The sequence below is a fragment of the Penicillium rubens genome, assembly GCF_028828025.1.
Source record: "Penicillium rubens strain IBT 27055 chromosome Unknown utg000002l_segment0_segment0, whole genome shotgun sequence".
Classification (NCBI taxonomy): domain Eukaryota; kingdom Fungi; phylum Ascomycota; class Eurotiomycetes; order Eurotiales; family Aspergillaceae; genus Penicillium; species Penicillium rubens.
Genome location: NW_026890600.1, coordinates 2,028,378 through 2,051,498, shown reverse-complemented (window position 1 = coordinate 2,051,498; position 23,121 = coordinate 2,028,378). Strand labels below are relative to the sequence as shown.

General features: G+C 48.8%; 8 protein-coding genes across 8 annotated transcripts; 5 read left to right on the top strand and 3 right to left on the bottom strand.

The window, feature by feature from the left end:
- Positions 1-283: 283 nt before the first annotated feature.
- On the bottom strand, positions 284-2,809 carry N7525_003243 (Golgi transport complex subunit COG3; the record flags this gene model as incomplete). Its single annotated transcript, XM_002559310.1, has 4 exons — positions 284-1,063; positions 1,121-2,140; positions 2,193-2,532; positions 2,586-2,809. The coding sequence occupies 4 exons, from the start codon at positions 2,807-2,809 to the stop codon at positions 284-286; spliced, it is 2,364 nt and encodes a 787-aa protein (XP_002559356.1).
- Positions 2,810-3,085: 276 nt separating this feature from the next.
- Positions 3,086-4,798, top strand: N7525_003242 (RCC1 domain-containing protein; the record flags this gene model as incomplete). The annotated part of the gene is made up of 1 exon (XM_002559311.1): positions 3,086-4,798. One exon carries the CDS (start codon positions 3,086-3,088, stop codon positions 4,796-4,798), a length of 1,713 nt encoding a protein of 570 aa, XP_002559357.1.
- A 212-nt stretch (positions 4,799-5,010) lies between these two features.
- nop9 (RNA-binding RNA processing protein NOP9) lies at positions 5,011-7,179 on the top strand (the record flags this gene model as incomplete). The annotated part of the gene is made up of 1 exon (XM_002559312.1): positions 5,011-7,179. One exon carries the CDS (start codon positions 5,011-5,013, stop codon positions 7,177-7,179), a length of 2,169 nt encoding a protein of 722 aa, XP_002559358.1.
- Positions 7,180-9,741: 2,562 nt separating this feature from the next.
- Positions 9,742-11,525, top strand: N7525_003240 (pyridoxal phosphate-dependent decarboxylase family protein; the record flags this gene model as incomplete). The annotated part of the gene is made up of 2 exons (XM_002559313.1): positions 9,742-9,786; positions 9,873-11,525. 2 exons carry the CDS (start codon positions 9,742-9,744, stop codon positions 11,523-11,525), a joined length of 1,698 nt encoding a protein of 565 aa, XP_002559359.1.
- A 273-nt stretch (positions 11,526-11,798) lies between these two features.
- Positions 11,799-14,477, bottom strand: N7525_003239 (RINT-1 family protein; the record flags this gene model as incomplete). Its single annotated transcript, XM_002559314.1, has 5 exons — positions 11,799-13,409; positions 13,461-13,605; positions 13,659-13,964; positions 14,018-14,265; positions 14,331-14,477. 5 exons carry the CDS (start codon positions 14,475-14,477, stop codon positions 11,799-11,801), a joined length of 2,457 nt encoding a protein of 818 aa, XP_002559360.1.
- A 121-nt stretch (positions 14,478-14,598) lies between these two features.
- N7525_003238 (putative DNA ligase I) lies at positions 14,599-17,100 on the top strand (the record flags this gene model as incomplete). The annotated part of the gene is made up of 1 exon (XM_002559315.1): positions 14,599-17,100. One exon carries the CDS (start codon positions 14,599-14,601, stop codon positions 17,098-17,100), a length of 2,502 nt encoding a protein of 833 aa, XP_002559361.1.
- Positions 17,101-17,739: 639 nt separating this feature from the next.
- Positions 17,740-19,776, bottom strand: N7525_003237 (uncharacterized protein; the record flags this gene model as incomplete). The annotated part of the gene is made up of 3 exons (XM_002559316.1): positions 17,740-18,469; positions 18,522-19,207; positions 19,273-19,776. 3 exons carry the CDS (start codon positions 19,774-19,776, stop codon positions 17,740-17,742), a joined length of 1,920 nt encoding a protein of 639 aa, XP_002559362.1.
- Positions 19,777-20,445: 669 nt separating this feature from the next.
- N7525_003236 (flavin-containing monooxygenase) lies at positions 20,446-22,593 on the top strand (the record flags this gene model as incomplete). Its single annotated transcript, XM_061212644.1, has 8 exons — positions 20,446-20,608; positions 20,668-21,075; positions 21,134-21,198; positions 21,742-21,771; positions 21,839-22,041; positions 22,102-22,249; positions 22,313-22,420; positions 22,483-22,593. The coding sequence occupies 8 exons, from the start codon at positions 20,446-20,448 to the stop codon at positions 22,591-22,593; spliced, it is 1,236 nt and encodes a 411-aa protein (XP_061069665.1).
- Positions 22,594-23,121: the final 528 nt, after the last annotated feature.

Below are 23,121 nucleotides of genomic sequence, written 5' to 3'. Positions count from 1 at the left end.
AAGCGAGATTTGCCGTCTGGTCAGCTGTACATACATCTTTTCACGTTTGTGAATAATAACATTTACCGGGGAAATGGATTATGGATTATTCCTCTTTGAAGTCTGAATGTGATACATTTTCGAACAGCAAGAATTGCTGTCGGAACTCACAAGAATTTATACAATTACTCGGCCTATGCATGTACAAAACTGCTCAATTCAACATGGTATCTATGCTCGAAAAGCGGCTATTCAAAAAAAAAAAAAAAAAAATGGGGGGGCAGCACAAGAACGAATCCACATCCTAAGAGCTGGTGCTTAAAAGATCATCGTCGTCTTCGGGGATATCAGCCTGTAACCCAGTGACGCCGACACGGAACACGCCCTCGCACCATTCGGCAAAGGTATTAACATCCCAGACAGCATCGTCCCGACCCTTCCCTTTCTTACTAACAAAATTGCCCTTGGCCTTCTCAGAGGAAGTATATTTCTCAAAGAAATCCTCGTAGATCTGAATAGTACGGTCCTGGACCGCCCCAACAAGCGTCTCTTTCATGCGCGTGTCATCAATATACTCATTCAAGACTTTACGCAGAACCGGCACTTCCTTCTCGATAGTGCGGCAAGAAGGAAGGATAAGTTCGCCGCGGGCCAGATTGCGGGAATCAACGAATTGAGCCGGCAGCGCGGCGGTCATGCGAGCAGCAAAGGCATTGATGAAGTCGTTGATGACTGTGCGAAGGCGACCATCCAGCTCGACTTTCGCGTCGAGCATGTTCTCCACGACGCGCGGGATGAGGCCGTGGCCGACGAGGCGCATCAGGTTGCGAGGGTTGAAGAGACCGCCGCGCTCGCGCAGCTCCCAGAAGGTACTTGTCATGCCGGAGAAGTCGAAGGAGATATCGGCGGAGACGTATTCGATGTCGAACGCGACGATTTGTTGCTTTAGGATTAGGAGATGGCTCATTAGGAAGAGTTGGCTGTCGGCTGGTGTGGCTTTGGCGGAGATTAGGGTGCTGGCGTTTTGGAGAGAAAGAGTGGTTTGGTGCACGATTTGGTGGGCTAGGTCGTCGAAGACGGTGGACTGGGGTTGATCAGTATGGCTGGGTGATTGTTATATTATTTCGGGCAGGCATCTTACATTCACTAGGCGATATATCCGACTCAGGAGCCAGATCGCTTTTCGCAGGGTTGGATACCAGCCCTTTAGGGCGGTCTGGGTCTCAAAGTCCCATTTACCGTCTCGCTCTTGTGTAGATTCGCCTGCCTCGTCGCCTTGTTTGGCCGTCATGTCGATTAGTGTATCGGCGGACGTGTCTTTCTTGCCCGAGATCTGAGTATCTGAGACAGTCAAAGATACATGCCGGTTGCGCATTGGGTAATCAGTGTCCTCTGGGCGAGGTTTGTACCGTTCGATTTCGTCGCGCAGAACAGCCAGAGCACGGAAAACAAGTCGGGCCTGGACATCTTGCAAAGCGGGCTGGATCAAAACAGAAAAGTCAAGATGGTTCGTCTCAACTTGTTCAGGTTCTTCTTCTGGGTCCGAGAAATAGCGAGTCTGCAGTAGATTACACAGCTGGCATAGCATGACGATATCGGACTCGTGGATAATTCGCGGACGAAGGTGATCATAAAGTGGTTCGCATAGCGTCTCAAGGAAGTCATACAAACCTCCTTGTCCGTGGAACCATTCCCCCCATAGATCATATTCGTCTAGACACAGACCACGGATATAACTGATGCTAGCCCGAGCAAAGGCAACCAGGTCCTTCGACGAACTAGGCGTCTGTGTGATTTCGCCGAGCTTCTTGCGAGCGAGCGGCATGATCAGCTTTGCACGAGTAGCCGAATAATTGCTGTGTAGCTCGTTCATCAGACTTTGATATTCAGCTTCGTTATTTTGATCTGGGTTGAGCGGCGGCACGGCTCTCTTTTGGATCTCGACTCCAATCTGCTTCAGCTCAGGTGCTCCAACCCGGAATTTAGCGTACAGCAGAGCCGACAATGCCGTGTCATTCAATTGCTGATCCGAAATCTTTTTGGAGACACTCTGGTAAATATCCTTAAGTGAAGATACGAAGTTGCCGCGGATAAGCGTCAAGGCACGCGTTAGTAGTAGCCGGTATCTCGAGCGATAGACCTCTGCCTCTTTTTGTTCCGGCTAGGGAGAAGTTAGCGACAGGCGCATAAATATCCAGGTCTTGCTTACTCACGTGTGTTTCCATGTAATCCAAGCACACGTCCAGACGCCTCAACATATCTGAGAATTCTTTGTCGCGAACTGTATTCCCGGCGCCGGGGGCATTCAGCCGCCGCGATGCGGGGTCTAAGAAATCGTAATAGTGGAGGTTGTTGTGGATGTCATTCGCAAGTTTTGTATCCCGTTTCTGCGCAGACAAAAGCCCTTGGCATTGCTTCTCGAAATTCGACGTTTGCGTCTCGACCGATTTGAATGATTCGGACAAGCTGGATAGGTCATCCAGAAGGGTCAAGGTGTTCGTTAAGATTTCGTCAATGTGCTCTTTCGATTGTTCAAGCTCATCCAAACAATTCCTACAAAAAGGTAAATTAGTACACCTCCGATAACCGACCAATGTCAATCGTACTGGTACTCGTCATAGCTCTCCTCAATCAGGTCACCCTTAACACCATTAAGCCAGTGCGAAAACTCGAGTTCGTTGCTCCATCCTGGTGTTTTCCACTCTAAATCGCTGGGCGTTTTCTCGTCCAATGGTTGGAGGCTTGATTGGGTTTCTTTGGCGGTGGGTTTGCGCGGCGGGCCAGACGGAGCGGTTTGGCGGCGGCTACGCTGCTGCTTTGTGGAAGGCATGGTGCGGTCAAGACCCAGGGATTGTAATGGGAGTTAGCCCCCAGCTCATGTCTCTCTGCCGGCTTTATCCAAAGTGAAATTCAGGTCAAGTTTCATGTTGAAGCCGAACTGCGATGTGGTCAACTCCGAGATGGATTCTGCCGAGAGCTCCCGCCTGGATGCCGCAACAAATCACAGGCGCGGCATTGAGAGCTTCCCCGGATATAATTTCACCTTTATAGCTTCGATATGCTCTAGCTGGTTATCCAGCCATCATCTACAATGTTTTCAACCAAAATGCGACGGCCCGCGACGCACTCAGTTCTCGCTTTTCGTCCACTCAGAAACTCGACGGCTCAGTCACTGAATGCGCCATGGTCCCGATTTGCTAGCAGTCAATCGCAAAAGCCAAACTCGTCATCACACTGGATTCGCAATTCTCTCGGATTTGCTGTGACAGGAACTGCAGTCTTCATGGGATACTCATACATGGCTGATGGTGGAAAGGAGGCTTTGATGAGTCGCCCGGAGGTTACGAAGAAAGAGCCTGTTAATGTCAACGATCTTCAAGCTCAGTTCATTCAAGAAAAACGAAGCCTGAAAAGTCCCGCCGTCTACACATGGGGTTCGAACGTTTATCGTGTGGTGGATCCAGAATCTAAAGATACCGACATCAAGACTCCTCGGCGCTTCAAATACTTTGATCGCCAGGTGCTGAGAGATCTCAAGATCGAGGAAAAGTCCGGTGCCGCGATCACCGAGAAGGGAGATCTAGTACAATGGGGCAAGGCGTTCTCGGAGTCGGACTTCAAACCCACGGCAACTCTGACCGGCAAGAATCTTATTTCTCTAGCTCTGTCTGAAAGTCGAATCATTGCGCTATCCTCGGATGGGACTGTATACTCACTACCAACATCCAAGGACGAGCAAATCACAGGCCCAAAGACAACGGAAAGCTCTTGGGTTCCTTTCTGGCCCAACCAGTCTAATCTGAGCTACCGTGTACTGAAGCCATCTTTGAAGCTTGGCGAAAAGGTCACTGCAATCAGTGGAGGACAGGAGCATGTGCTGCTCCTCACAAGCTCTGGTCGAGTATTCTCCGCGGCGTCATCCACCGAAAATTACCCTTCGCTTGGTCAGCTCGGTGTGGAGGGACTTACCTGGTCCACCAGACCCAAGGGGCCAGCAGATACCTGCCACGAAGTTACAGCTCTCAAAGACTCCAAGGTCGTTCAGATTGCCTGTGGTGACTACCACTCACTGGCGCTAACCAGAGATGGCCGTATATTTGGCTTTGGTGACAACTCATTTGGTCAATTGGGTGTGGATTTTGAACCTCAGAGGCCTTTCAAGGATGCTCCTCTCCATATTAAGGTTCAAAAGCTCTATAGAAGGAACCTCTACCTGCCAAAGGTTACTAGCATTGCTGCTGGTGGCGCCAACACCTTCTTTTCCGTCGATGCCAAGCGCATTCTGGGGTACGAAGAAGAGGCTGCCAATGTTCATGATCTCGGGAATGTAACTGCAGACACATGGGCATGCGGCAGGGGAATCTGGGGTACTCTCGGCAGTGGCAGATGGGTTCACCTGCAGGATTCGCCCACCAAGGTGAAAGCTTTAAGCGGTATGAGCGAGTATGACGAGAAAACAGACCAAATAACCCCTATTCGCATTCGGGCCATGTCTGTCGGTACGACACATGTCTCTGCGATCTTGGACAACAAGACCAATGTCAGCAAGACTACCAAGGACTCTCTGGACCAATCGAAAGACTGGGGCTATGATGTACTCTGGTGGGGAGGCAACGAGCATTTGCAACTGGGAACAGGAAAGCGAAGCAACCAGGCCAAGCCTACCTACATCAACGCACCCCCCGAAAACAAAACCCAGGCCGAGGCGCGATTACAGATCATGCCTCGCCACAAGGGCAAGGTCGGGAATCGCAATGTAAGCATGGAACAGCGTGTTGAATGTGGGCGTCATGTCTCTGCCATTTATTCCGCAGTCTAAAGGATAAGAAGGAAAACTGTACAATAGTGATGCCATACGAAATTCAATTATAATTCGCTCTTTTTAATACTCAGCCTGTTGTTTTGGCCTTGTAGAATGGCCGCGACTGCAAACAGACCAAACTCTTATCACCGCGGAGACGCTTGGACCACCGCTTATCCAAAAAATTTCCAGCGCTTCAAGCCCATCTTTCCTCACGACACACCGCCACAATGCCTCGCGAACAACAGAAAAGAGGTCGCAGGGCCGAGAAGAAATCCCAGAAAGAAGATTCCAAGAGAAAGTTCGAGGAAACCTCCGAAGACCCCGTCGCGAAGCGGATAAAGCCCTCTGCCGACGACCACGAGACCAATGAGGCCAACGACAACATCCAGCTTCTCGAAAATGAGGACTACATTCCTCTTGAGCAGGGCGAGCAGCAGGAAGGCGAGCAACCTGATTTGGATGGAGACATGCCTTTCTACGGTCTTCTAGATGAGGAGGAGTCAGAATATTTCCAGCGCGCCAACGAAATGCTGGAGCTGAACCAGTTCCAGGACGCCGAGGAGCGCAGCTTGTTTGTCGACAGTGTGTACTCGGAGGCCAACGGCAAGGAATTGAAGATCGCCTGCAGTCAGGGCTGTTCGAGACTCATGGAGAAATTGATCTCAATGTCAGACGCTCGACAACTGCGCCGGATATTCAGCAAATTTATCGGCCACTTCCTCCACCTAGTGCAGCATCGGTTCGCTAGTCACTGTTGTGAGACACTTTTCATCCACGCTGCTCCTGCCGTGATGCAAAAGACGAAATCTCAGCCCAAAAGGTCGGACGAAGAAGGAGAGGAAGAGCCCGAGCTGTCGCTCGCGGATATGTTCATGGCTGTTATTGAGGAATTGAAGGAAAATTGGGGATACCTGTTGACGGAGCGGTTTGCCTCGCATACAATCCGAGTGTTACTGTTGGTTCTTGCTGGCGAGCCGGTGGATGTCACGTCAAACGAGTCGTTTGTCGCAAGTCGCAAGAAGGAAAGAATCGAGATCCCGACTATTCAGGGCGAGGAGAAAGCGGGCAAATCTAAAGCTGAGAAACACACTGTTCCGGAGACATTTGAACCGGCACTCAAGAAGATCATGACCGATATGGTTGCCGGCCTCGACGATGTTTATCTCCGAGCCCTGGCTACGCATCCGGTTGGAAATCCCGTGCTTCAGGTACTGTTGTTCCTAGAGCTTTCTCATTTTGGAAAATCTAGCGCCAAAGATCCCAAGTCGACCATCCGAAGACTGGTTCCTGATGAGTCGTTCGAGGAAGGATCCGAAAGCGCGGTTTTCATTAGTGGTCTCCTATATGACGCGGTTGGTTCTCGCCTGTTAGAAACAATGGTGCGATACCTTCCTGGTAAATCATTCAAAAACCTTTACAGGAACAACCTGGGTGACCGAATTGGTTCCCTCTCTCGCAATAGCACTGCTGGATATGTGGTTCTTCGGATGCTGGAAAGACTCGGCAAGGATGACTTGAAGATTGCCATGGCCAACATTAATCCCGAAGTTCCGGGCCTTATCGAACGGTCGAGACTCATTGTCCCCAAAATGTTGATCGAGCGGTGTATGGTCCGTGGCGTCGACACAAAGCCTCTTGCCGAAGCACTCGAGGGCGCTTATAGCAAGGATCCTGCTGTCAGACTGCAGCAGATGCTGAAATTCAACATCTCGGAGAACACAGCCCCGCAATCTGAAGACCATGATATGGAAGAGGACAACGACGGAAAGGACCGCAAGCCACGGGGCCCACCCCCGGTATCTGCGGCGGAGAAAGCAGAGAAACTACATGCATCTCTGCTGGTACAGGCCATGTTGACCGTTCCTGGCCCGATGAGCCAACTTGTCTACACTAGTCTCCTCGCCCAATCATCCGAAACGATCGTACAGCTTGCCCAAGAACCCACCTCTTCCCGCGTTCTTCAACAGGCTCTGACTTCCACAACATCCACACCTCAAATCCGGCGACAGCTCACCACCCGTTTCCAGGGCTATCTCACACCTCTTGCCCTGAGCAGCAGCGGTTCACACGTAGTGGATGCGCTTTGGTCAGCGACCAAGGATATCTTCTTTGTCAAGGAGCGGATGGCACAGGAACTCGAGCAACATGAACAGGAGCTCCGCGATTCCTTTGTGGGTCGCGCAGTCTGGCGAAACTGGTCAATGGATCTCTTCAAGCGCCGCCGACGCGATTGGACTCACAAGGCCAAGGGCTTTGAGGAGCGAACCGAGGGCAATGAAGGCGCCGAACGTCCCAAGTCTAAAATTGAACAGGCTCGGGCCCGTTATGCAGCGGCCAAGGAAGCAGCTGATGCCGGTGCTACTGGTGCGAACCAGACTACGGTAGCTAGCAGGTGAAGAGGTACGGTGATAAAATTACATATTGGACGAAATGCACATGTACTCATACAAAAAAAGCGTTGATGCATCAGTTGTTTCATTGCTTTATATCTATTTCCATAACTTTACTATGAATCAATATCATATTTTAAGACATATCGGAGAGATTATATATAGTTCATCGCAACAATCCCACGAGGGCATTCGGGTTCCTGCAGATCAGCCCGAATCTTAATGTTCTTGTCTGCGTACTGATATATGCAAGGAGTCTAGATACTTCTTTCGAATCCGACTTAAATATGAGTATAGTTAAGTATAGACCTCGGGACCATCCATCGCCCGATGATGTCAGGCTCTCCGTGGGATTCTATAGTTAGGAGCGCCAAGCCACATGACCTTTGCAATTCTACTAGCTTACTTGCCTTCAAGATAAAATTATGTTTGCAAAATATAGGACCTTACCAAGAATTTTGTAGACCTTTGTATTCCAGAAGAATTTGCCTCCGAGGATCCCTCGATTTCAATGACCTGTGACTGTACTAAAAAATACTACTAAAGCCACACAAGGTCGACTATCAATCAGTTGGTAGAAAGAGAGGGAAAACATATAATTTATATAAAAGAAAAAAGAAAGGGCCCGAGCCCGGGATTGAACCGGGGACCTCGCGCAATATTGCTTTGGGTGAACCCCTGAACAGTTTGTTAGTAAATTTGTAAGGTAGAGATTTGATCCAATTAGGAAGTCTTACTAAGCGCGAATCATACCACTAGACCACCCGGGCACTTGATGTCAAAAAACTCAACTATTTCTTATGGAGAGTCGGTTTCCCAGACTTCAACCTCGGGGCCATGGAGATATCGGAATCCTGAACTTTGGCTCTACCAGACTAGTGTCCTTGGCTGAATGCGGTTTGATCATACTCGTATTGTCGCCAGTATACATACAATGGTTATCACGCTGCATCGACGTCTTAACTTTTTAATTTACCCTGCTTTTAGTCAGTTTTGCGTCTTATCGTTGTCGATTGTCACTGTTCCCATTGATTCCATATGTTCTATCATACTAGCATACAGTGACACCTCTTAAATTTCAGCACCCTGTCAGCTACCGCCTTCCTAAAAGACGCACCGCCTACTTAAATAGTTATACCGCCCATTATTTAATATTTTTGATCGGTAGACTACGATTGGCAGAATAAGGGGTGTTGAAACTAAGGAGGTGTCACTGTATACGAAGAAGATACATATAAATATGGGCCTCTTTCTATGCAAAAATATGAACAATCCAATCCATTACTTCCTACGGAGTACGGGATATAGGATCGGGGTTTTATTTATAGCGTCTTCTATATTGTGATTGTCGTCTCATATACATTGTTTTCAGTTGATTCTTTATGATCTATCATACTAGGGGTATACGAAGAAGAAGCACACAGGCATAAGCTTCTTTCCATGTATGGAGAAGTGCATGTCAATTCAAGTTATTGCCTCCTACTTACTGTACACGAGGTTGGAAGTTTATTTGTAGTACATACTTTCTGTGGTATCAAGCCAGTATCTGTATCTATAAATCGTCACTTGATAGTTAGTTAAGCTGTTGCACAGACAAACTAGTTATAGAATTGGAAAAAAAAAAGAACATATACGTAGAGGACAGGACAAAAAAAGGATGGGCCCGAGCCCGGGATTGAACCGGGGACCTCGCGCAATATTGCTTTGGGTGAACCCCTGAAGAGTTTGTTAGTAAATTGTAAAGTGGAATTTGATCCGATTAGAAAGTCTTACTAAGCGCGAATCATACCACTAGACCACCCGGGCACTTGATGTTTGTAAGGATTACCTTTTGCCTATATAGGAGGGATAGGGAAGACGCCGCTGCCAAGTCAAATTTTATATAAACATTTTTTTTAAGACTTACAATTGCGTCACCTAAGCGCGAATCATACTACCTAAAGAATTACTAGTAGACAGAGCTGAGGAGCTTCTTACCCACTTAGACCACCCGGGCACTTGATACACGATGATATTAAGCTCTCGATAGGGTTCTATAGTAAAGTGCGCCAAGCCACATGACCTCTACAATTATATTGGCTGGATTTTACTTGCTTTATAGGTAACATTCTATTAACTAGTCTAAACCTACTAGAATAGGGCCGACGATTGGTTATCGGTAGTAAAGAAAGGAAGAAGAAAAATAAATAGAAATAGAAGAAAAAAAGAAAGGCCCGAGCCCGGGATTGAACCGGGGACCTCGCGCAATATTGCTTTGGGTGAACCCCTGAAGAGTTTGTTAGTAAATTGTAAAGTGGAGATTTGATCCGATCAGGGAGTCTTACTAAGCGCGAATCATACCACTAGACCACCCGGGCACTTGATGTGCAAAGCTTCACTTTTTGACTATATAAGGGAAAAGTGCCCTTTTTTATTTTATTTTATTTTCTATAAACTTTTTTTTTTAAGACTTGCAATTGCGTCATCTACCTTCTTTTCCTTCTAATTTCCTATCCATAGATAGACCGATAGACCCATTCTCGTCTCTTCTTCATTTTTACATAGAATCTGATCCCGGGATCTGTACAAATGTCAGGCATTGCGCAACCAAACCGCGCTGATGAAGTGCAAAGCGTGAGTCAACTCCGTATCGCAATGATCTACGACCCTGCTGCACTCCTTATTCGATGCTCTAATACTAATACAACCACCCTGCTCAGCTTCTGAAAGCAGTAGAAGACCTTCTCATTGCCTTTATCCGATCCGCAGACGAGGATCCCCGTGCTTCCCTGACACAGAAGAATGGCGCCAACGGCACCAATGGGCACATTGGACTAGCTGGGACCTTTTTGGTAGATTATAAGAAGCCCGAAGAGCTGCGGGACATACTACAGCTCGAGATCCCAGAGAAAGGAACCAAGCAGGAAGGTCTCATTGAGGTTTTGCAAAAGGTCCTGCAATACTCGGTCAACACCTGGCATCAGGGCTTTTTGGACAAGCTGTATGCGTCAACCAATGCGCCCGGTGTGGCAGCAGAGCTCATCCTCGCTACCTTGAACACCAACGTACATGTCTACCAAGTGTCGCCTGCACTGACGGTCATTGAGAAATATACCGGCCAGCGGCTAGCGAACCTCTTCGGTCTGAACGGTCCACGGGCAGGAGGTATTTCCGTGCAAGGCGGATCCGCCTCGAACACCACCTCCATCGTCATTGCGCGCAACAACCTCTACCCGAATACGAAAGCAGACGGGAACGGCGGGTACAAGTTCGTGCTCTTCACTAGCGCGCACGGCCACTACAGCGTGGAAAAGGCGGCGCAGATGCTTGGATTCGGCAGCAGTGCCGTCTGGCCCGTCCCCGTTGACAAGGTCGGCCGCATGATCCCAGATGAGCTTGAGAAACTAGTCCAAAAGGCGCAGGGTGAAGGCCGGACGCCGTTCTATGTCAACGCCACCGCAGGCACAACCGTTCTGGGCTCTTTCGATCCCTTCAACGAGATTGCAGCCATTTGCCAAAAATACAACATGTGGTTCCACGTCGATGGGTCCTGGGGCGGCTCGTTCATCTTCTCTAAGCACCAAAAGCATAAGCTAGCTGGCGCAGAAAAAGCAAACAGCATCGGCATTAACCCGCACAAAATGCTCGGCGTTCCGGTCACATGCTCCTACCTGCTGGCCTCGGATATGCGCCAGTTCCACAAGGCCAACACCCTTCCTGCAGGATATCTATTCCACAACGAAGACGACGAGTCTACCATCAACGGTGATGCAGACAAAGTATCCGAGTTGGAAGTCGACTCGCCGGAAGTCTGGGATTTGGCAGACCTCACTCTCCAATGCGGTCGACGTGCCGACTCCTTGAAGCTGTTTTTGGGCTGGACATACTACGGCAACGAGGGTTACCAACAGCAGATCGACTCGGCATGCGACGTCGCCGCTCACTTGGCCAACACCATCGCCCAACATCCCGATTTCATTCTTATTAGCGAAAACCCCCCGCCTTGTCTGCAGGTGTGCTTTTACTACGCCCCAGGCCAGGAGTTCGTGTACCCGCGCGGCATTGTCTCGAATGAGACACAGCGTGCGAAAAATAACAGCAAGGTCACTGAGCAAGTGACGCATGCGATCGTGCCCAAGGGTTTCATGGTGGACTTTGCACCTCCCAGTGCGGATGAAGATGCGGCTGGAAATGGGAAGTTCTTCCGGTGCGTGGTGAATGTTCAGACGACGAAGGAGACGGTCGATTCGCTTGTCCGCGCTATCGAAGAGGTGGGTCCTGGTATTGTCGAGACTCTGAAGGCGAGCAACCCGGCTGTTCCGCATAAGCGGCTTGGTGAGCGTGGACACGGGCCTGTTGTCCATCGCGTTTGAGCAGGTGCGTGATTTCGGTCTTTTTCATTTACTTGCGCATATAGAATAGATCTTATGAACACGAGAGACGGGATACGACATACAGGATATCTGGTACAATATATAAGGCTGTGTATCAATTTGACACCCTAAGAACAAGATGAGCCAATATCTCAGAGCTCAAATGTGGATGCTGTAGAACGATCGGTATAGTTTCAAACTATACCTAGCTGAACAGTGGTGATAAATCCCGTGCATGGAGAATAGCTTTGGTATAGTGTGATATCACAGCCATCAACTGCCAATCTCGACCCTACGTTCCAACACGGACCGCGCCTCAGCTTCCGATAAAGAGTCGATCTCCAATTCAGCAAGCACACTACGTGCGCTCTCATTATCCCTAAAGAGCCTCTTCTCCACATCCCATAATCTTAAAGGCACATCATCCTTTGTAGAGACGTCCCCTTCTTGCTCAGCCGTACTTAAGCAAAGTATGCGCAGTCCCTCGCTGAGCTTTTTGATGGTTCGCGATGAGATGCCCACCTGGCTAGATGCACCGAGCGCCGAATCCACAACGTGACAGAGATGGTCGACGTCGCTGGCGAGCTGGGCTGCCCCAGTCTCAGAAAAGGTGTGTTTGGTAAGGACGTTGTCCCAGATATAGCTCTGGACAGACAGCAGGAGCTGGCGCGAGACTCTTCGTAGAGGCGCAGTCCCCAGTGCGCGAGAGAGGAAGGAGAGCTGCGTGGACAGGGCACGCATTGCATGAGCGAGGTCAGACGTGGGTGAGAGGGGAGACACCGTCGCTGTGGCAGAGGGGGTGGATAGCGTTGCCCATGTGGATACGCGAGAGTAGGGCTTCAGAGCGGCGAGGACATTGGAGGACAAGGTGGATGTGATGATAGTTTCCGAACGAAGTCGGAGACGACGGTAGGCGGATGCCGTCTCATCGAACAGAGCGCCGTCGGATGAGCTCGTGGTGTGGGCGCCGTTATTATTGGCGACTGCGGGTGAGGTACGCGACGCTACTTCTGCGACAGACATAGTACCAGCTACGTTGCGACCGCTGTCTCGGTTTTGTCGAACCCGATCTTGAAGCTCGGACCAGAGCTCAACGAAGAACACATCGTTGCTCCAATCCTCCATCTTCTTTTCAAGGTATTCGGCACTTCCGAAGACCCTGCAAAGCCTCTCCAGCCCGGCGACGCCCTCGACGCTAGCTTGCCCGTCGGCTCCCTGTACAGTGCGTCCAAGCGTCGATGTCATCGCGAGGTAGGCCTCAAGTGCAGAATAGAGGCGCTCATGGAACTGGTCGAAAATTGTGATTTGGATGTCAATGAGAAATCGCAGCTTCTGGCTAAAAGACGACAGGGGCTGATAGCGTTCGGTTATGGTTTCAAGAAGGTCATTCACGCGGATTGCAGCCTTTGTTGGTTTCGTTGCAGTGACCTCCATGCCATCGTAATCGATCTCTCCGCTGTCCGCGGTGTCGATGATATCTTTGTATCGCGCCAATGCAAAGTCCTTCTCAACCTGAAGCCATCTGTCATACCACCCTTGCCTGGTCAACACTTCCCAGGTCATGCCCTTCCAATTGTCATCCGCATATGGATCAGGCATATAGTTCCATGTTTCTCGGATCTCATTATCGAAGTTCATGAGTTCATGAATGAAGTGGCTGAGCAATTGAGGGTAGTTTGAGATTTGAGGGAGGAACAAGCTGATCTTTTGTCTCAGCATAGGAAGCAATGCAGTAATGTAGCTGTGTGATGCATTGTAAAAGTTCCATTCCAGACTTGGGCCGACTGCTTCGGCCCTTTCGTCGAAGATGGGCTGCAGATAAGAGACGAAAAAGCTGCCGTATTGGTTGACAAGGTCCATTATATGCGAGAGGAAATATTCCGGCTAGAATCACAGTTAGAGTGCTGTTTCGGCGTAGACTTAGGGGCGCATTACCTTATCCAGTCGGTTTGTTGGCTTGTCTCCACTGAAGTGGTATTTGAATCGGAGATCCAGATGATGCACCATAACCTCTAATGGGAACAGGACTGGGGGCTCGAAGCTCAGCCCGGAAGTCAGTGCATCACGGGTTTGAAGTTCACTAAGCGGAAACTTGTTAGAATAAGAATCCAAGCATGAAGAAACTGATCATACGGTAATTGCAGGTCAATCAACAGTTCAACATCTTGCCTCCACCGGGCCAAGAGCTGGTCGGTAACATTCAGTTGTTTTGTCGGCCATTTCAGTTCTTCTAGCGTCTTCTGCAGCCGATCACTAAAGTATTTCTTCATCTGTTGTCTCAAAGCAGATGCTAGTTTGTCTGTGTAGTCGACAAGATGAGGGGCCGCTCCTTCGGCAGCAGGCTGGGCATCCTTCAGTAGTCCGACGATGGTTCGTAGTCGAGAGTACGGCTTCAAAGCGGAGCGTGGTTCGGAGGAAATGTCCGCCAAAGCTTGCTTGCTGTATTGCTGTTTCAGTATCAAGCCCCTCACGATTGGTGAACGGGGCATTACCTCAATTCGTCGGCTTCCTTGAGCAACTCCACATATCCCTTGGATAATTCAAGCCGCTGGAGCTTCTCCATGCTCTTTTCCAGACTCCGTACCGCCTCATCGCTGGTTTCTGATTGCGTGATGGCCATTAATCGTCGGTCGATGTCCGCTTGCTCCGCGGTGAACGCCTTGGCTTGCTTTCGAGTGGCTTCGGCATGGTCGTTAGAGGCTTTTGTCGCATTCGAGAGTGCTTTGCCGGCTTCCGCTAGCTATTTGACCGCGAGTTTGCATCAGTAACGTTTAGAGAGAAGGTCGGTGTTGGGAGGGGTGGTACCTGCTTCCGCTGAAGCTCCTGTTGCGCGCGCAAACTGGCTAGCAGCGAATCTAAACTCTCCAGGTCGGCAGAAACCTGAATCTTGTCATTTAAATAATCTTCGACCCGAGTGCGCTCATGCGAAGATAATTTCGTGAGGGAAGCCATTGTTGAAGGAGGAAACTTGGTTGCGGAAGCGCAAGGTGTTGCGAATGTTGATCTCCGCCTTTTGGACTGACGTCTTCCGCAGTGGCAACCATGAGCTCTCCCACTATCAACACTTTGAATAATGCCCAGTCCAGCCAAGAAGCGGAAAAGAAATGGAGATTCGTCGCAGCCGACGCGCAGTATCAAGTCGTTCTTCAAAGAGCAGACCACCGAACAAACCAATTCGATTGTCCCCGATGTCACCGAGCAGACTCTCTCCGATGAAGCTCTTGCGCGCAAGCTACAGGCTGAGTGGACTGAGCAGGGAAATAACAACACTCCTACCGAAGATACAAAAGGAGCTCTGCAGGTCAATACAGTTCCATCTACATTAGACTCGCCCGTTCCACCGCCGGTAGCGCCGGTGATACCAAAGAAGAGCACTCTCTCACTACAATCATCAGCTGGCACGGAGGATACAATATCCCTTGCTATTTCTCTTGATCAAAGCCCCCAAACGTTTGATGCCAGCCAATATGCAGCAGAAATGCGGTCGCATTGGGCAACCGAAGGCGGAGATGCTTCTTACGCTTTATTAACGAGAGCATTTGTCCTGGCGAATGCGACGACCAGTCGAATAAGGATTGTCGATACGCTGGTCAACTTTCTTCGGGTTCTGATTGAAGGGGACCCATCCAGCGTCTTGCCTGCTGTGTGGCTAGCGACCAATTCCATATCACCTCCATATGATGAATTAGAGCTAGGGCTGGGAGGCTCTTCCATCTCTAAGGCACTAAAAAAGATATACGGCCTCAATAACCAGGGGCTGAAGACCCTGTATGATAAACACGGCGATGCAGGAGATGTTGCATTCGAGGCCAAAAAAAGACAATCATTCACTTTGGTGAAGCCGAAGCCGTTAAGAATCAAGGGAGTATACCAGTCACTGAAGAAAATCGCCACCAGCAAAGGACCTGGTAGTCAAGAAACCAAGCAAAGGATCGTTGAGAAGCTTCTACAGGATGCGCGCGGCGCCGAGGAAAGTCGATACATTGTCCGGACGTTGGTCCAGAATCTGCGAATTGGCGCAGTCAAGACTACGATGCTGATTGCTCTCGCACGAGCTGTGTTATATTCCAAGCCGGTCGGAGCAGATTTCGAAGTTCGTCCGCCGAATCAACTTGCACGTTTGAAGAAGGACGAGCTTGCGGAAATATACAGCAGCGCGGAAGAAATCGTCAAAGCGTCATATGCTAGACATCCCAATTACAATGATTTGGTGCCCTGCTTATTGGAGATCGGGCCTACAGAGGAGCTTTTGATCAGATGCGGCCTATCCATGCACATTCCACTAAGGCCGATGCTGGGCAGTATCACACGCGATCTGTCGGAGATGTTGACGAAGCTCCAAGGCCGGGACTTCAGCTGCGAATACAAGTACGACGGGCAACGCGCGCAGGTACACTGCGACGAGCAAGGGACAGTTTCTATCTTCTCGCGCCATCTTGAACTCATGACGGAGAAATATCCAGATCTTGTCTCACTGGTCCCGCAAATACGGGGGGAAGGCGTGTCCAGCTTTATCCTAGAGGGAGAAGTAGTTGCCGTGGACCGTGAGACTGGCGATCTTAAGCCATTCCAGGTTTTGACCAATCGTGCAAAGAAAAACGTTGAAATCGGGGACATCAAGGTCAATGTCTGTCTTTTCGCATTCGACCTCATGTATCTCAACGGCGAGCCTTTGCTAGATCGCCCCTTTCGAGAACGTCGCGAACTACTTCGCAGTCTCTTTGTGGAGATTCCAAGACACTTCGGCTGGGTGAAGAGCATGGATGCGACATCGGCGGATTCCGAGTCTGTCCTTGAGTTCTTCAAATCTGCCATCGATGTCAAGTGCGAGGGTATTATGGTCAAACTCCTCGATAACAAGCCCAGTGCGAACACCCAACAAGTCAACAACAAACTCTCCGACGAAATAGCTGCCATAACCACCGAGCAACCAAACCAAGCAATATACGACCCAATAACCAACCCCAACCCCAAAGCAAAACCCACCCGACGCAAGCCCCTCCTCTCAACCTACGAACCGGACAAACGACTCGAATCCTGGCTCAAAGTTAAAAAAGACTACAGCACATCCTCCGAAACCCTCGACCTAATCCCGATAGCCGGGTGGCACGGCCAAGGACGTAAGGCGAAATGGTGGTCCCCGATCCTAATGGCAGTACGCAACCCGGAAACGGGATCCCTGGAAGCCGTAACAAAATGCATGTCCGGGTTCACGGACAAATTCTACCAAAGCAATAAAGAAAAATACGCGCAGGGTAGCACAAACGTAATCTCGCGCCCCAGCTACATCGAATACCCCGGCGAACCAGACGTGTGGTTTGACCCGAGCGAGGTGTGGGAAATGGCTTTCGCGGATATCACGCTCAGCCCTACGTACCCGGCTGCTATTGGGCTGGTTAGTGATGAGCGTGGGTTAAGTCTGCGCTTTCCACGATTTATTAAGGTTCGTGAGGATAAGTCGATTGATGAGGCTACCTCGTCGGATTACCTAGCATTGCTGTGGCGCAAGCAGATGGAGCGGACTGGGGATGTTGCGGAGGTTGGTGATGTCAGTCTGGAGGAGGGAATGGAGTAGATGAGCTTACTTGTTCGTGTAAATGGAAGTCCTGTGGATTGCCCTTGGTACTCCATACAACACCTTAATGTGTTGGCAGGTGACCCTCCTTCAATGGCAGAGTCGATAGAAGACACATCGATATGACAGTGAGAATGACTAGTGTATTTGTCGATATGGAGGCGAGAATTACTCGTGCATTATGAAAAAGGGAGAGATCTTCTCGGATCCTGTCGCACGACAGAGATGCAAGATGCATCCCAACCACACCGTAAGTGCCCAGACTGCTGCATGTCAAATGGTCTATGTGTTTGACGTATTCTACTCAATCTAATAGAGTCCTTCCAATTTAAATTGACCCTTGGCTACATGTAATGTCCAAGGTAAGCCGTCTGGCGTGTCTACCTTTTGATGTCAATTCTACACAAGTATATTAGAATCATACCCAACTGTATCTTTAACGATGTACCATTGGAAGAAGGCTCATAGGGCCGCAGTTAAAGCACCAATAGGTAAGGAGTAACAGGATCGGGCCGGTTAAAAGCAACTAAAACATTTCCATGCAAGTCCGTCCCGACGCAGACGGTTCGGGATTTGAAACCATGCACGTGGGCATATCCCGCCAACGTGCATAAGCAGCACAGCCCAATAGCCCCTAGCCTATCTATAGAAATAGCCATTCAGCGCCATCCACGCTCGAACACCTGCAAGATAGATTGCCATGATTACGACATTCTCGTAACTCGACACTAGCAGGTCGCACAACATCCACCACAGCCCTCTCCAATACAGCCCTAAGACTGCCGTGTGCAGCAGAAACTCGTAAACAGCAGCCAATCTGTAAGACCCCCACGCAAACTTCTCTGTCAGATAGCAGTAAATCCTTGCTGCCCGATATCTCCTACGCATGCCCAAGGAGCAGGTAGAATCGGTGAAAGCATCCATGAATGTTCTCAGTCCCGAATCTGTTTTGCTCGCAGCAAGACTTGCAGGTTCGACTGGGACCTCAGTGGGGACTTGAATCGAGGGGGGTTGAACTATCTTGGCGTTAGGCGAGTCTGTTGCTGATTCAATCAATCTCTGCAACATCGCTGGATCGGATGTCCATAGACGCTGGGATACCGGATCACAGATCTGGGGGAAGTTCTCCAGTTCGGTGAAAAGCCCAGTTTTGGCATCCGCGTATTTCAGGATATTTGTGTAGAACTGGGGTGTAAGAGGCTGTATTTCGAGGGTAGGGGGAGGTGCAGAGGTAAAAGTTTTGGCTGGGGAGTTCATTATCATGGGGTGGAGATGTAGTGATTTGGCAGGTGTATAGATCACCGTCAAGGGAAAACGGCATGTCTTAACAAGGTGGGAGAGGTACAGCCGGAAGAAAGGCTCCAAAATCCTGCAAGAACCGTTAGGAAGTTTCAGAGAAAGCAAAGAAAATATGAGCGGACCTCTCTGTCTCCGAGGCATTACGTGGGATGTTTCCCTTCTTCACATCCGGTTTGTTCAAGTAAGGCATATTGCCTCTGAATCGAATACGGAGTGCCTCTACCACAATCCGACCAATCGATACTGGCACAACAAATGACCAGCTGAGCAGGAAGCTCGCCAGCTCCCAGGACGACACCAAAAGAGGGTCAATTGGAGCAGCAACGGAGAAAAGACGACTCGAGATCTTGGGCTTGCCAGAGGTGCTCATAAGGGTCATATTGGAGTGGAGAGGACCGCCTTTCTCAGGTGCTGGATCTAATGGGTCCATGAATCGGAGAGCAAATCCACCTTCGACTTTCTCGAAAGGTGAAGCAAAGATGTCTTTCTCCCAGCTGCCCTTGTAGTACTTGGCTGTGGGAGCCGATGATGTGAACTGGACGAGTTGATCACCATGAGGCCCGCTTCCTGAAACGGTGCTGAAATCCTCGCAAGATTTCGATTTCTCGTAACAGGAAGAGTCTTCCTTGGTTAATCGACAGAAGGCGTTCTTCTTTTCGCCGTGTGAGTTGTTGATTTCCATGATGATACCACTGAGCTCTTTGAGAGGTGAGTAGAGATACCAATACGATATCGGACTTTTAGTCCACCAAAGAAATTGAGGGATGCTGATGAGATATGCATAAGGATAGTGCGTTGGATTCTCGCCCTGGAAGTGTTAACATAGTAACATATTAGCACCAAGGTATACATTCTTTTCAGGGACTAACACACCCGTTCTTTCAAAAAATGTTCTAGTTTTGCGGCCAAGGTTAGATGACCATCTCCACGGTGAAGATACCAACTAGTATCAATCCTGAACCAGAGTGGAATTCGAAAAATCCTCTTCACAAAAGAGTGGAAAGGACTTGTGACTGGGGTGTGTTGGTCTGATTGATCACTTTCAATGGACACCACAGCCCCAACACGACCTCCAAGTCCAACGGGAACTCCGACGAGGAAATAGTTGATCCAGTAATGGTACTTCTCTGGGAAAAAGCGAGCGTGTGTCAGACGTGCTGGGTAGAGTAGAGGTCTTCCCAGTAGCGTTTTCTCAACTTTGGGGTCTCCATCAGACCACAGGACCAACTTCCGCTTGACAAATGCTACCATCGAGACCCAAACGAGCAGTGTACTACTAACAGCTAGTAGAAAGAAAGGTATAAGTATCTTTACAGTCTTGATCCAACCAATATGGTGAAGGACATCCACCAAGATAGGGACAAAGACGATAAACATGTTGATTCTGACCGGACCCTTGTGATAGTGGAAGGACTGGATGGAAATTATAGAGACGAAGAAGCTAATAGTTGTTGCTGCACAAAGTTGGAAAGAAAGGCAAGACATTATATCAGGCCAAGAGCAAATTGGTATTTGATACAAGAACATGAGGCTGGTCGATGCCGGACTATTCGACAGATTACTACAACCCAATATATCTTCTATTGGCTAGCACCGACGCTCACCGCTATATTTGCGCATGTCAGTTGCATGAAACTACCGAATGGTGTATAAAACAAGAATGCATCTTGACAGAATGGGTGCTATTACAACCAAATGGGGTTGTGTGCGTTGCGTCGAATATATGAAGTGGGTTATTTAGATTCTATGACCAAACAAGAGAAGTTCAACCTGTACATACCTTGCTTTAAGCTAAACGAACTGTCCTTATCTTCCTAGATATGCCGAAGGGGGGTAGTGGATGGCTCCTTAACTGGTGCATGTACTATCACTGTGTAACTATGTATGCACGCAATACTGAGATATATGATCTATATCGATATCAAATCAACTGAGAATGACAGTTTTAGGGAGCTATAAATTCAGCCTCGAGAAATTACTAGGGAAATTAGGCAATCTCCTTCTCATTCAACTTGAAGATTAATCTCTCACTTTGAATTTTTCACTATGGTTTCCTTTGAGAAAAGGATCTCCTCCAAGGTTCTCATCATTGGAGCTGGATTTTCCGGTCTAGCTACGGCTTGTCAACTTCGAAGAGAGCACAATTGTGATGACTATGTCATCTATGACCGCTCGTCTTCTCCAGGAGGGACTTGGTGGGCGAATAAATGTTAGTTGGTTGATCTCTTCTTCCTTTTCTTTGATATCTTACCTAACATGACATTGTAGATCCAGGATGTGCCGTGGATATCCCGGCGGTCTTCTACAGTCTATCTTTTGCCCCAAACCCCGACTTCTCGAAAGTCTACCCCCCTCAAGCAGAGATATTGGAATACTTCAACAAAGTTGCGGACAAGTATGACGTCTCTCGGCGAATCGTTCGGAATACAGAATGGGAAGGGGCGTATTGGCAAGACCAGACAAGCAGCTGGTTGGTCAAGTTGAAGGACTTGACCACAGGTCAGACATTCTACCACGACTGCAAGATCTTGATTTCTGCTGTTGGAGCCTTGGTGAACCCAAACCGATTTGACGTTCCGGGAGTCGAAGACTTTGAAGGCGATATAGTTCATACCGCTGCATGGAAAGAGGATATGTCTCTTCGCCAGAAAGACGTGATTGTTGTTGGCAATGGGTGTGAGTTGCACCTCTTCCCTCACATTATCATAAGGACATGTCGCCAACAATTGATCAGGTTCGGCTGCTCAGCTCATTCCCGCTATTGCTGAAGAAGCTCGAAGCATCACTCAGTTCATTCGGGTAAGACATGCCCTCCACGTGTAGCAGATGTCCATTTCTCATTATTCCAGACTCCCCAGTTCTATTTGCAAAATGAAAACAGGCAAATCGACGACAACTGGAAATTCGTTTTTCGCTATGTGCCCGGTGCTCTACGTTTATTGAGACTGGCTGTTTTTCTCTACTTGGAGAGCACAGCTGTCAGGTTCAATATTAGCCGTAACGGAAACAAAGCGAGGAATCTATCCTCAGAGAGAAGCAAAGCTTACATTCAAAGGAATGCACCTGGTGAGTTCCATTCAAGACGATTTAATTTGTCAACCCTTTTGCTTACTATTGTCGAATTGAAGAGCAATATTGGCCCCTTTTGACGCCGAATTACGAGATTGGATGCAAGGCAAGACCTCAGAACTAAAACCGATTCTGAAATACATACTAAGTCTCCTTTCAATGTAGCGCCGGATCTTCGACAACAATAAGTATATCAGCTGCCTGCAAGCGACCAACATCCATCTTACAGATGACCCCATTGTCAAGATTTCAACCCATTCGATTTTCACTTAGTCTGGCCAGGAATACCCGGCAGATGCAATTGTAAGTCATCTACTACAAAGCCTCAGACACTTGTTCTCCCAGCTAATCCTTATTCTTCTCAATACAGCTACTTGCCACCGGATTCGCCCTGACACAGTACGATGTAGAGCTGGTAGGACGGGACGGCCGCACCCGTAGTCAGCATTGGGATAACTTCGGCTACAAAGAGGCATACAAGTCTACTGCGATGTCCGGATTCCCCAATTTCTTCTATGTCCTGGGTCCCAACTCTGGTAAAGGCCACACATCTGCCATTTACTCCATTGAGAAGTATGACAAATTATTCTTAGCCAGCTATTTTTCAGTGTATCCCCGCTAACAATGACACAGCTACGTCAACCTTGTTATGAAGGTGATTGCGCCTGTTATTCAGGACCGCTGTTCGTTTGTTGAGGTCAAGCCCGACAGTGAGAAAGATTACAATGTGAATTTGCATGAGAAAATCGCCGCGACAATCTTCAACAGCTCGTGCGGGAGTGTAAGCAAAGACATCCCATATTCTTCTGGTTGGGATTGTATGGATCTGATACATAGCTGGCAGTATTTCATCGACTACAAGACCGAGAAGAACTGGTTCATCTATCCATGGAACTCATTTGTCATGTGGTATTCCACCCACTGGAGCAATTTAGATGACTGGATATACGATGTACGTTGGTTAATGAAGCTTCTGATTGATGAGCCGAAAAGATTGACTTGTGAGTACTATAGGTCCGGCCCGACAAGAACCGCCAGGTGTTCTGCTTCGGTCATCTGCTACTTCTACTTGTCAGCATTATTTCTTTGGGGCTTACCATTATAGTAAAGGAGAGATACAATTGAAGAATGGAAAGGACGTGGGAAATAAGTGATGGGGACGGGATATAGGGAACGGGATATAGTGCCAATCCATCCATGGATGTAGCCTTATATGACATCACATTTGACTTTCAATCTCATCTCTGATTGGCCTGAAGCCTCTTAAACTGCAACGCGAAAGTGACGCGAAAAGACGCGACCGGATTGGACGCGAAAAAAATGAGGGGTTGGCTACGTGGTCCAAGGAAAACAGGGGCTTTTTAAGGCGAAATAGGGAAGTAGATGCTGGGCTGGAATGCTGTGTGTTCGAGGCCAATAAGCACGATTAAAGAATGAGCTGGTTAGGTGAACTATGTGTTTCTTTCTTACAGGTATTGAAGTACACGTATGTTCTCAAGGTTGAACATATTCCATTTCATCCTCCATCTCCTTATATCAAGACAAGAGCCATGCAGAAATATTAAACGATCTCATCAAAGGCATGCTGGGTGCAAAGGGAAAAAGAAATAGAAAGAAAGAAATAGGAGTGAACGGTGCAATTGCCGAGGGCAG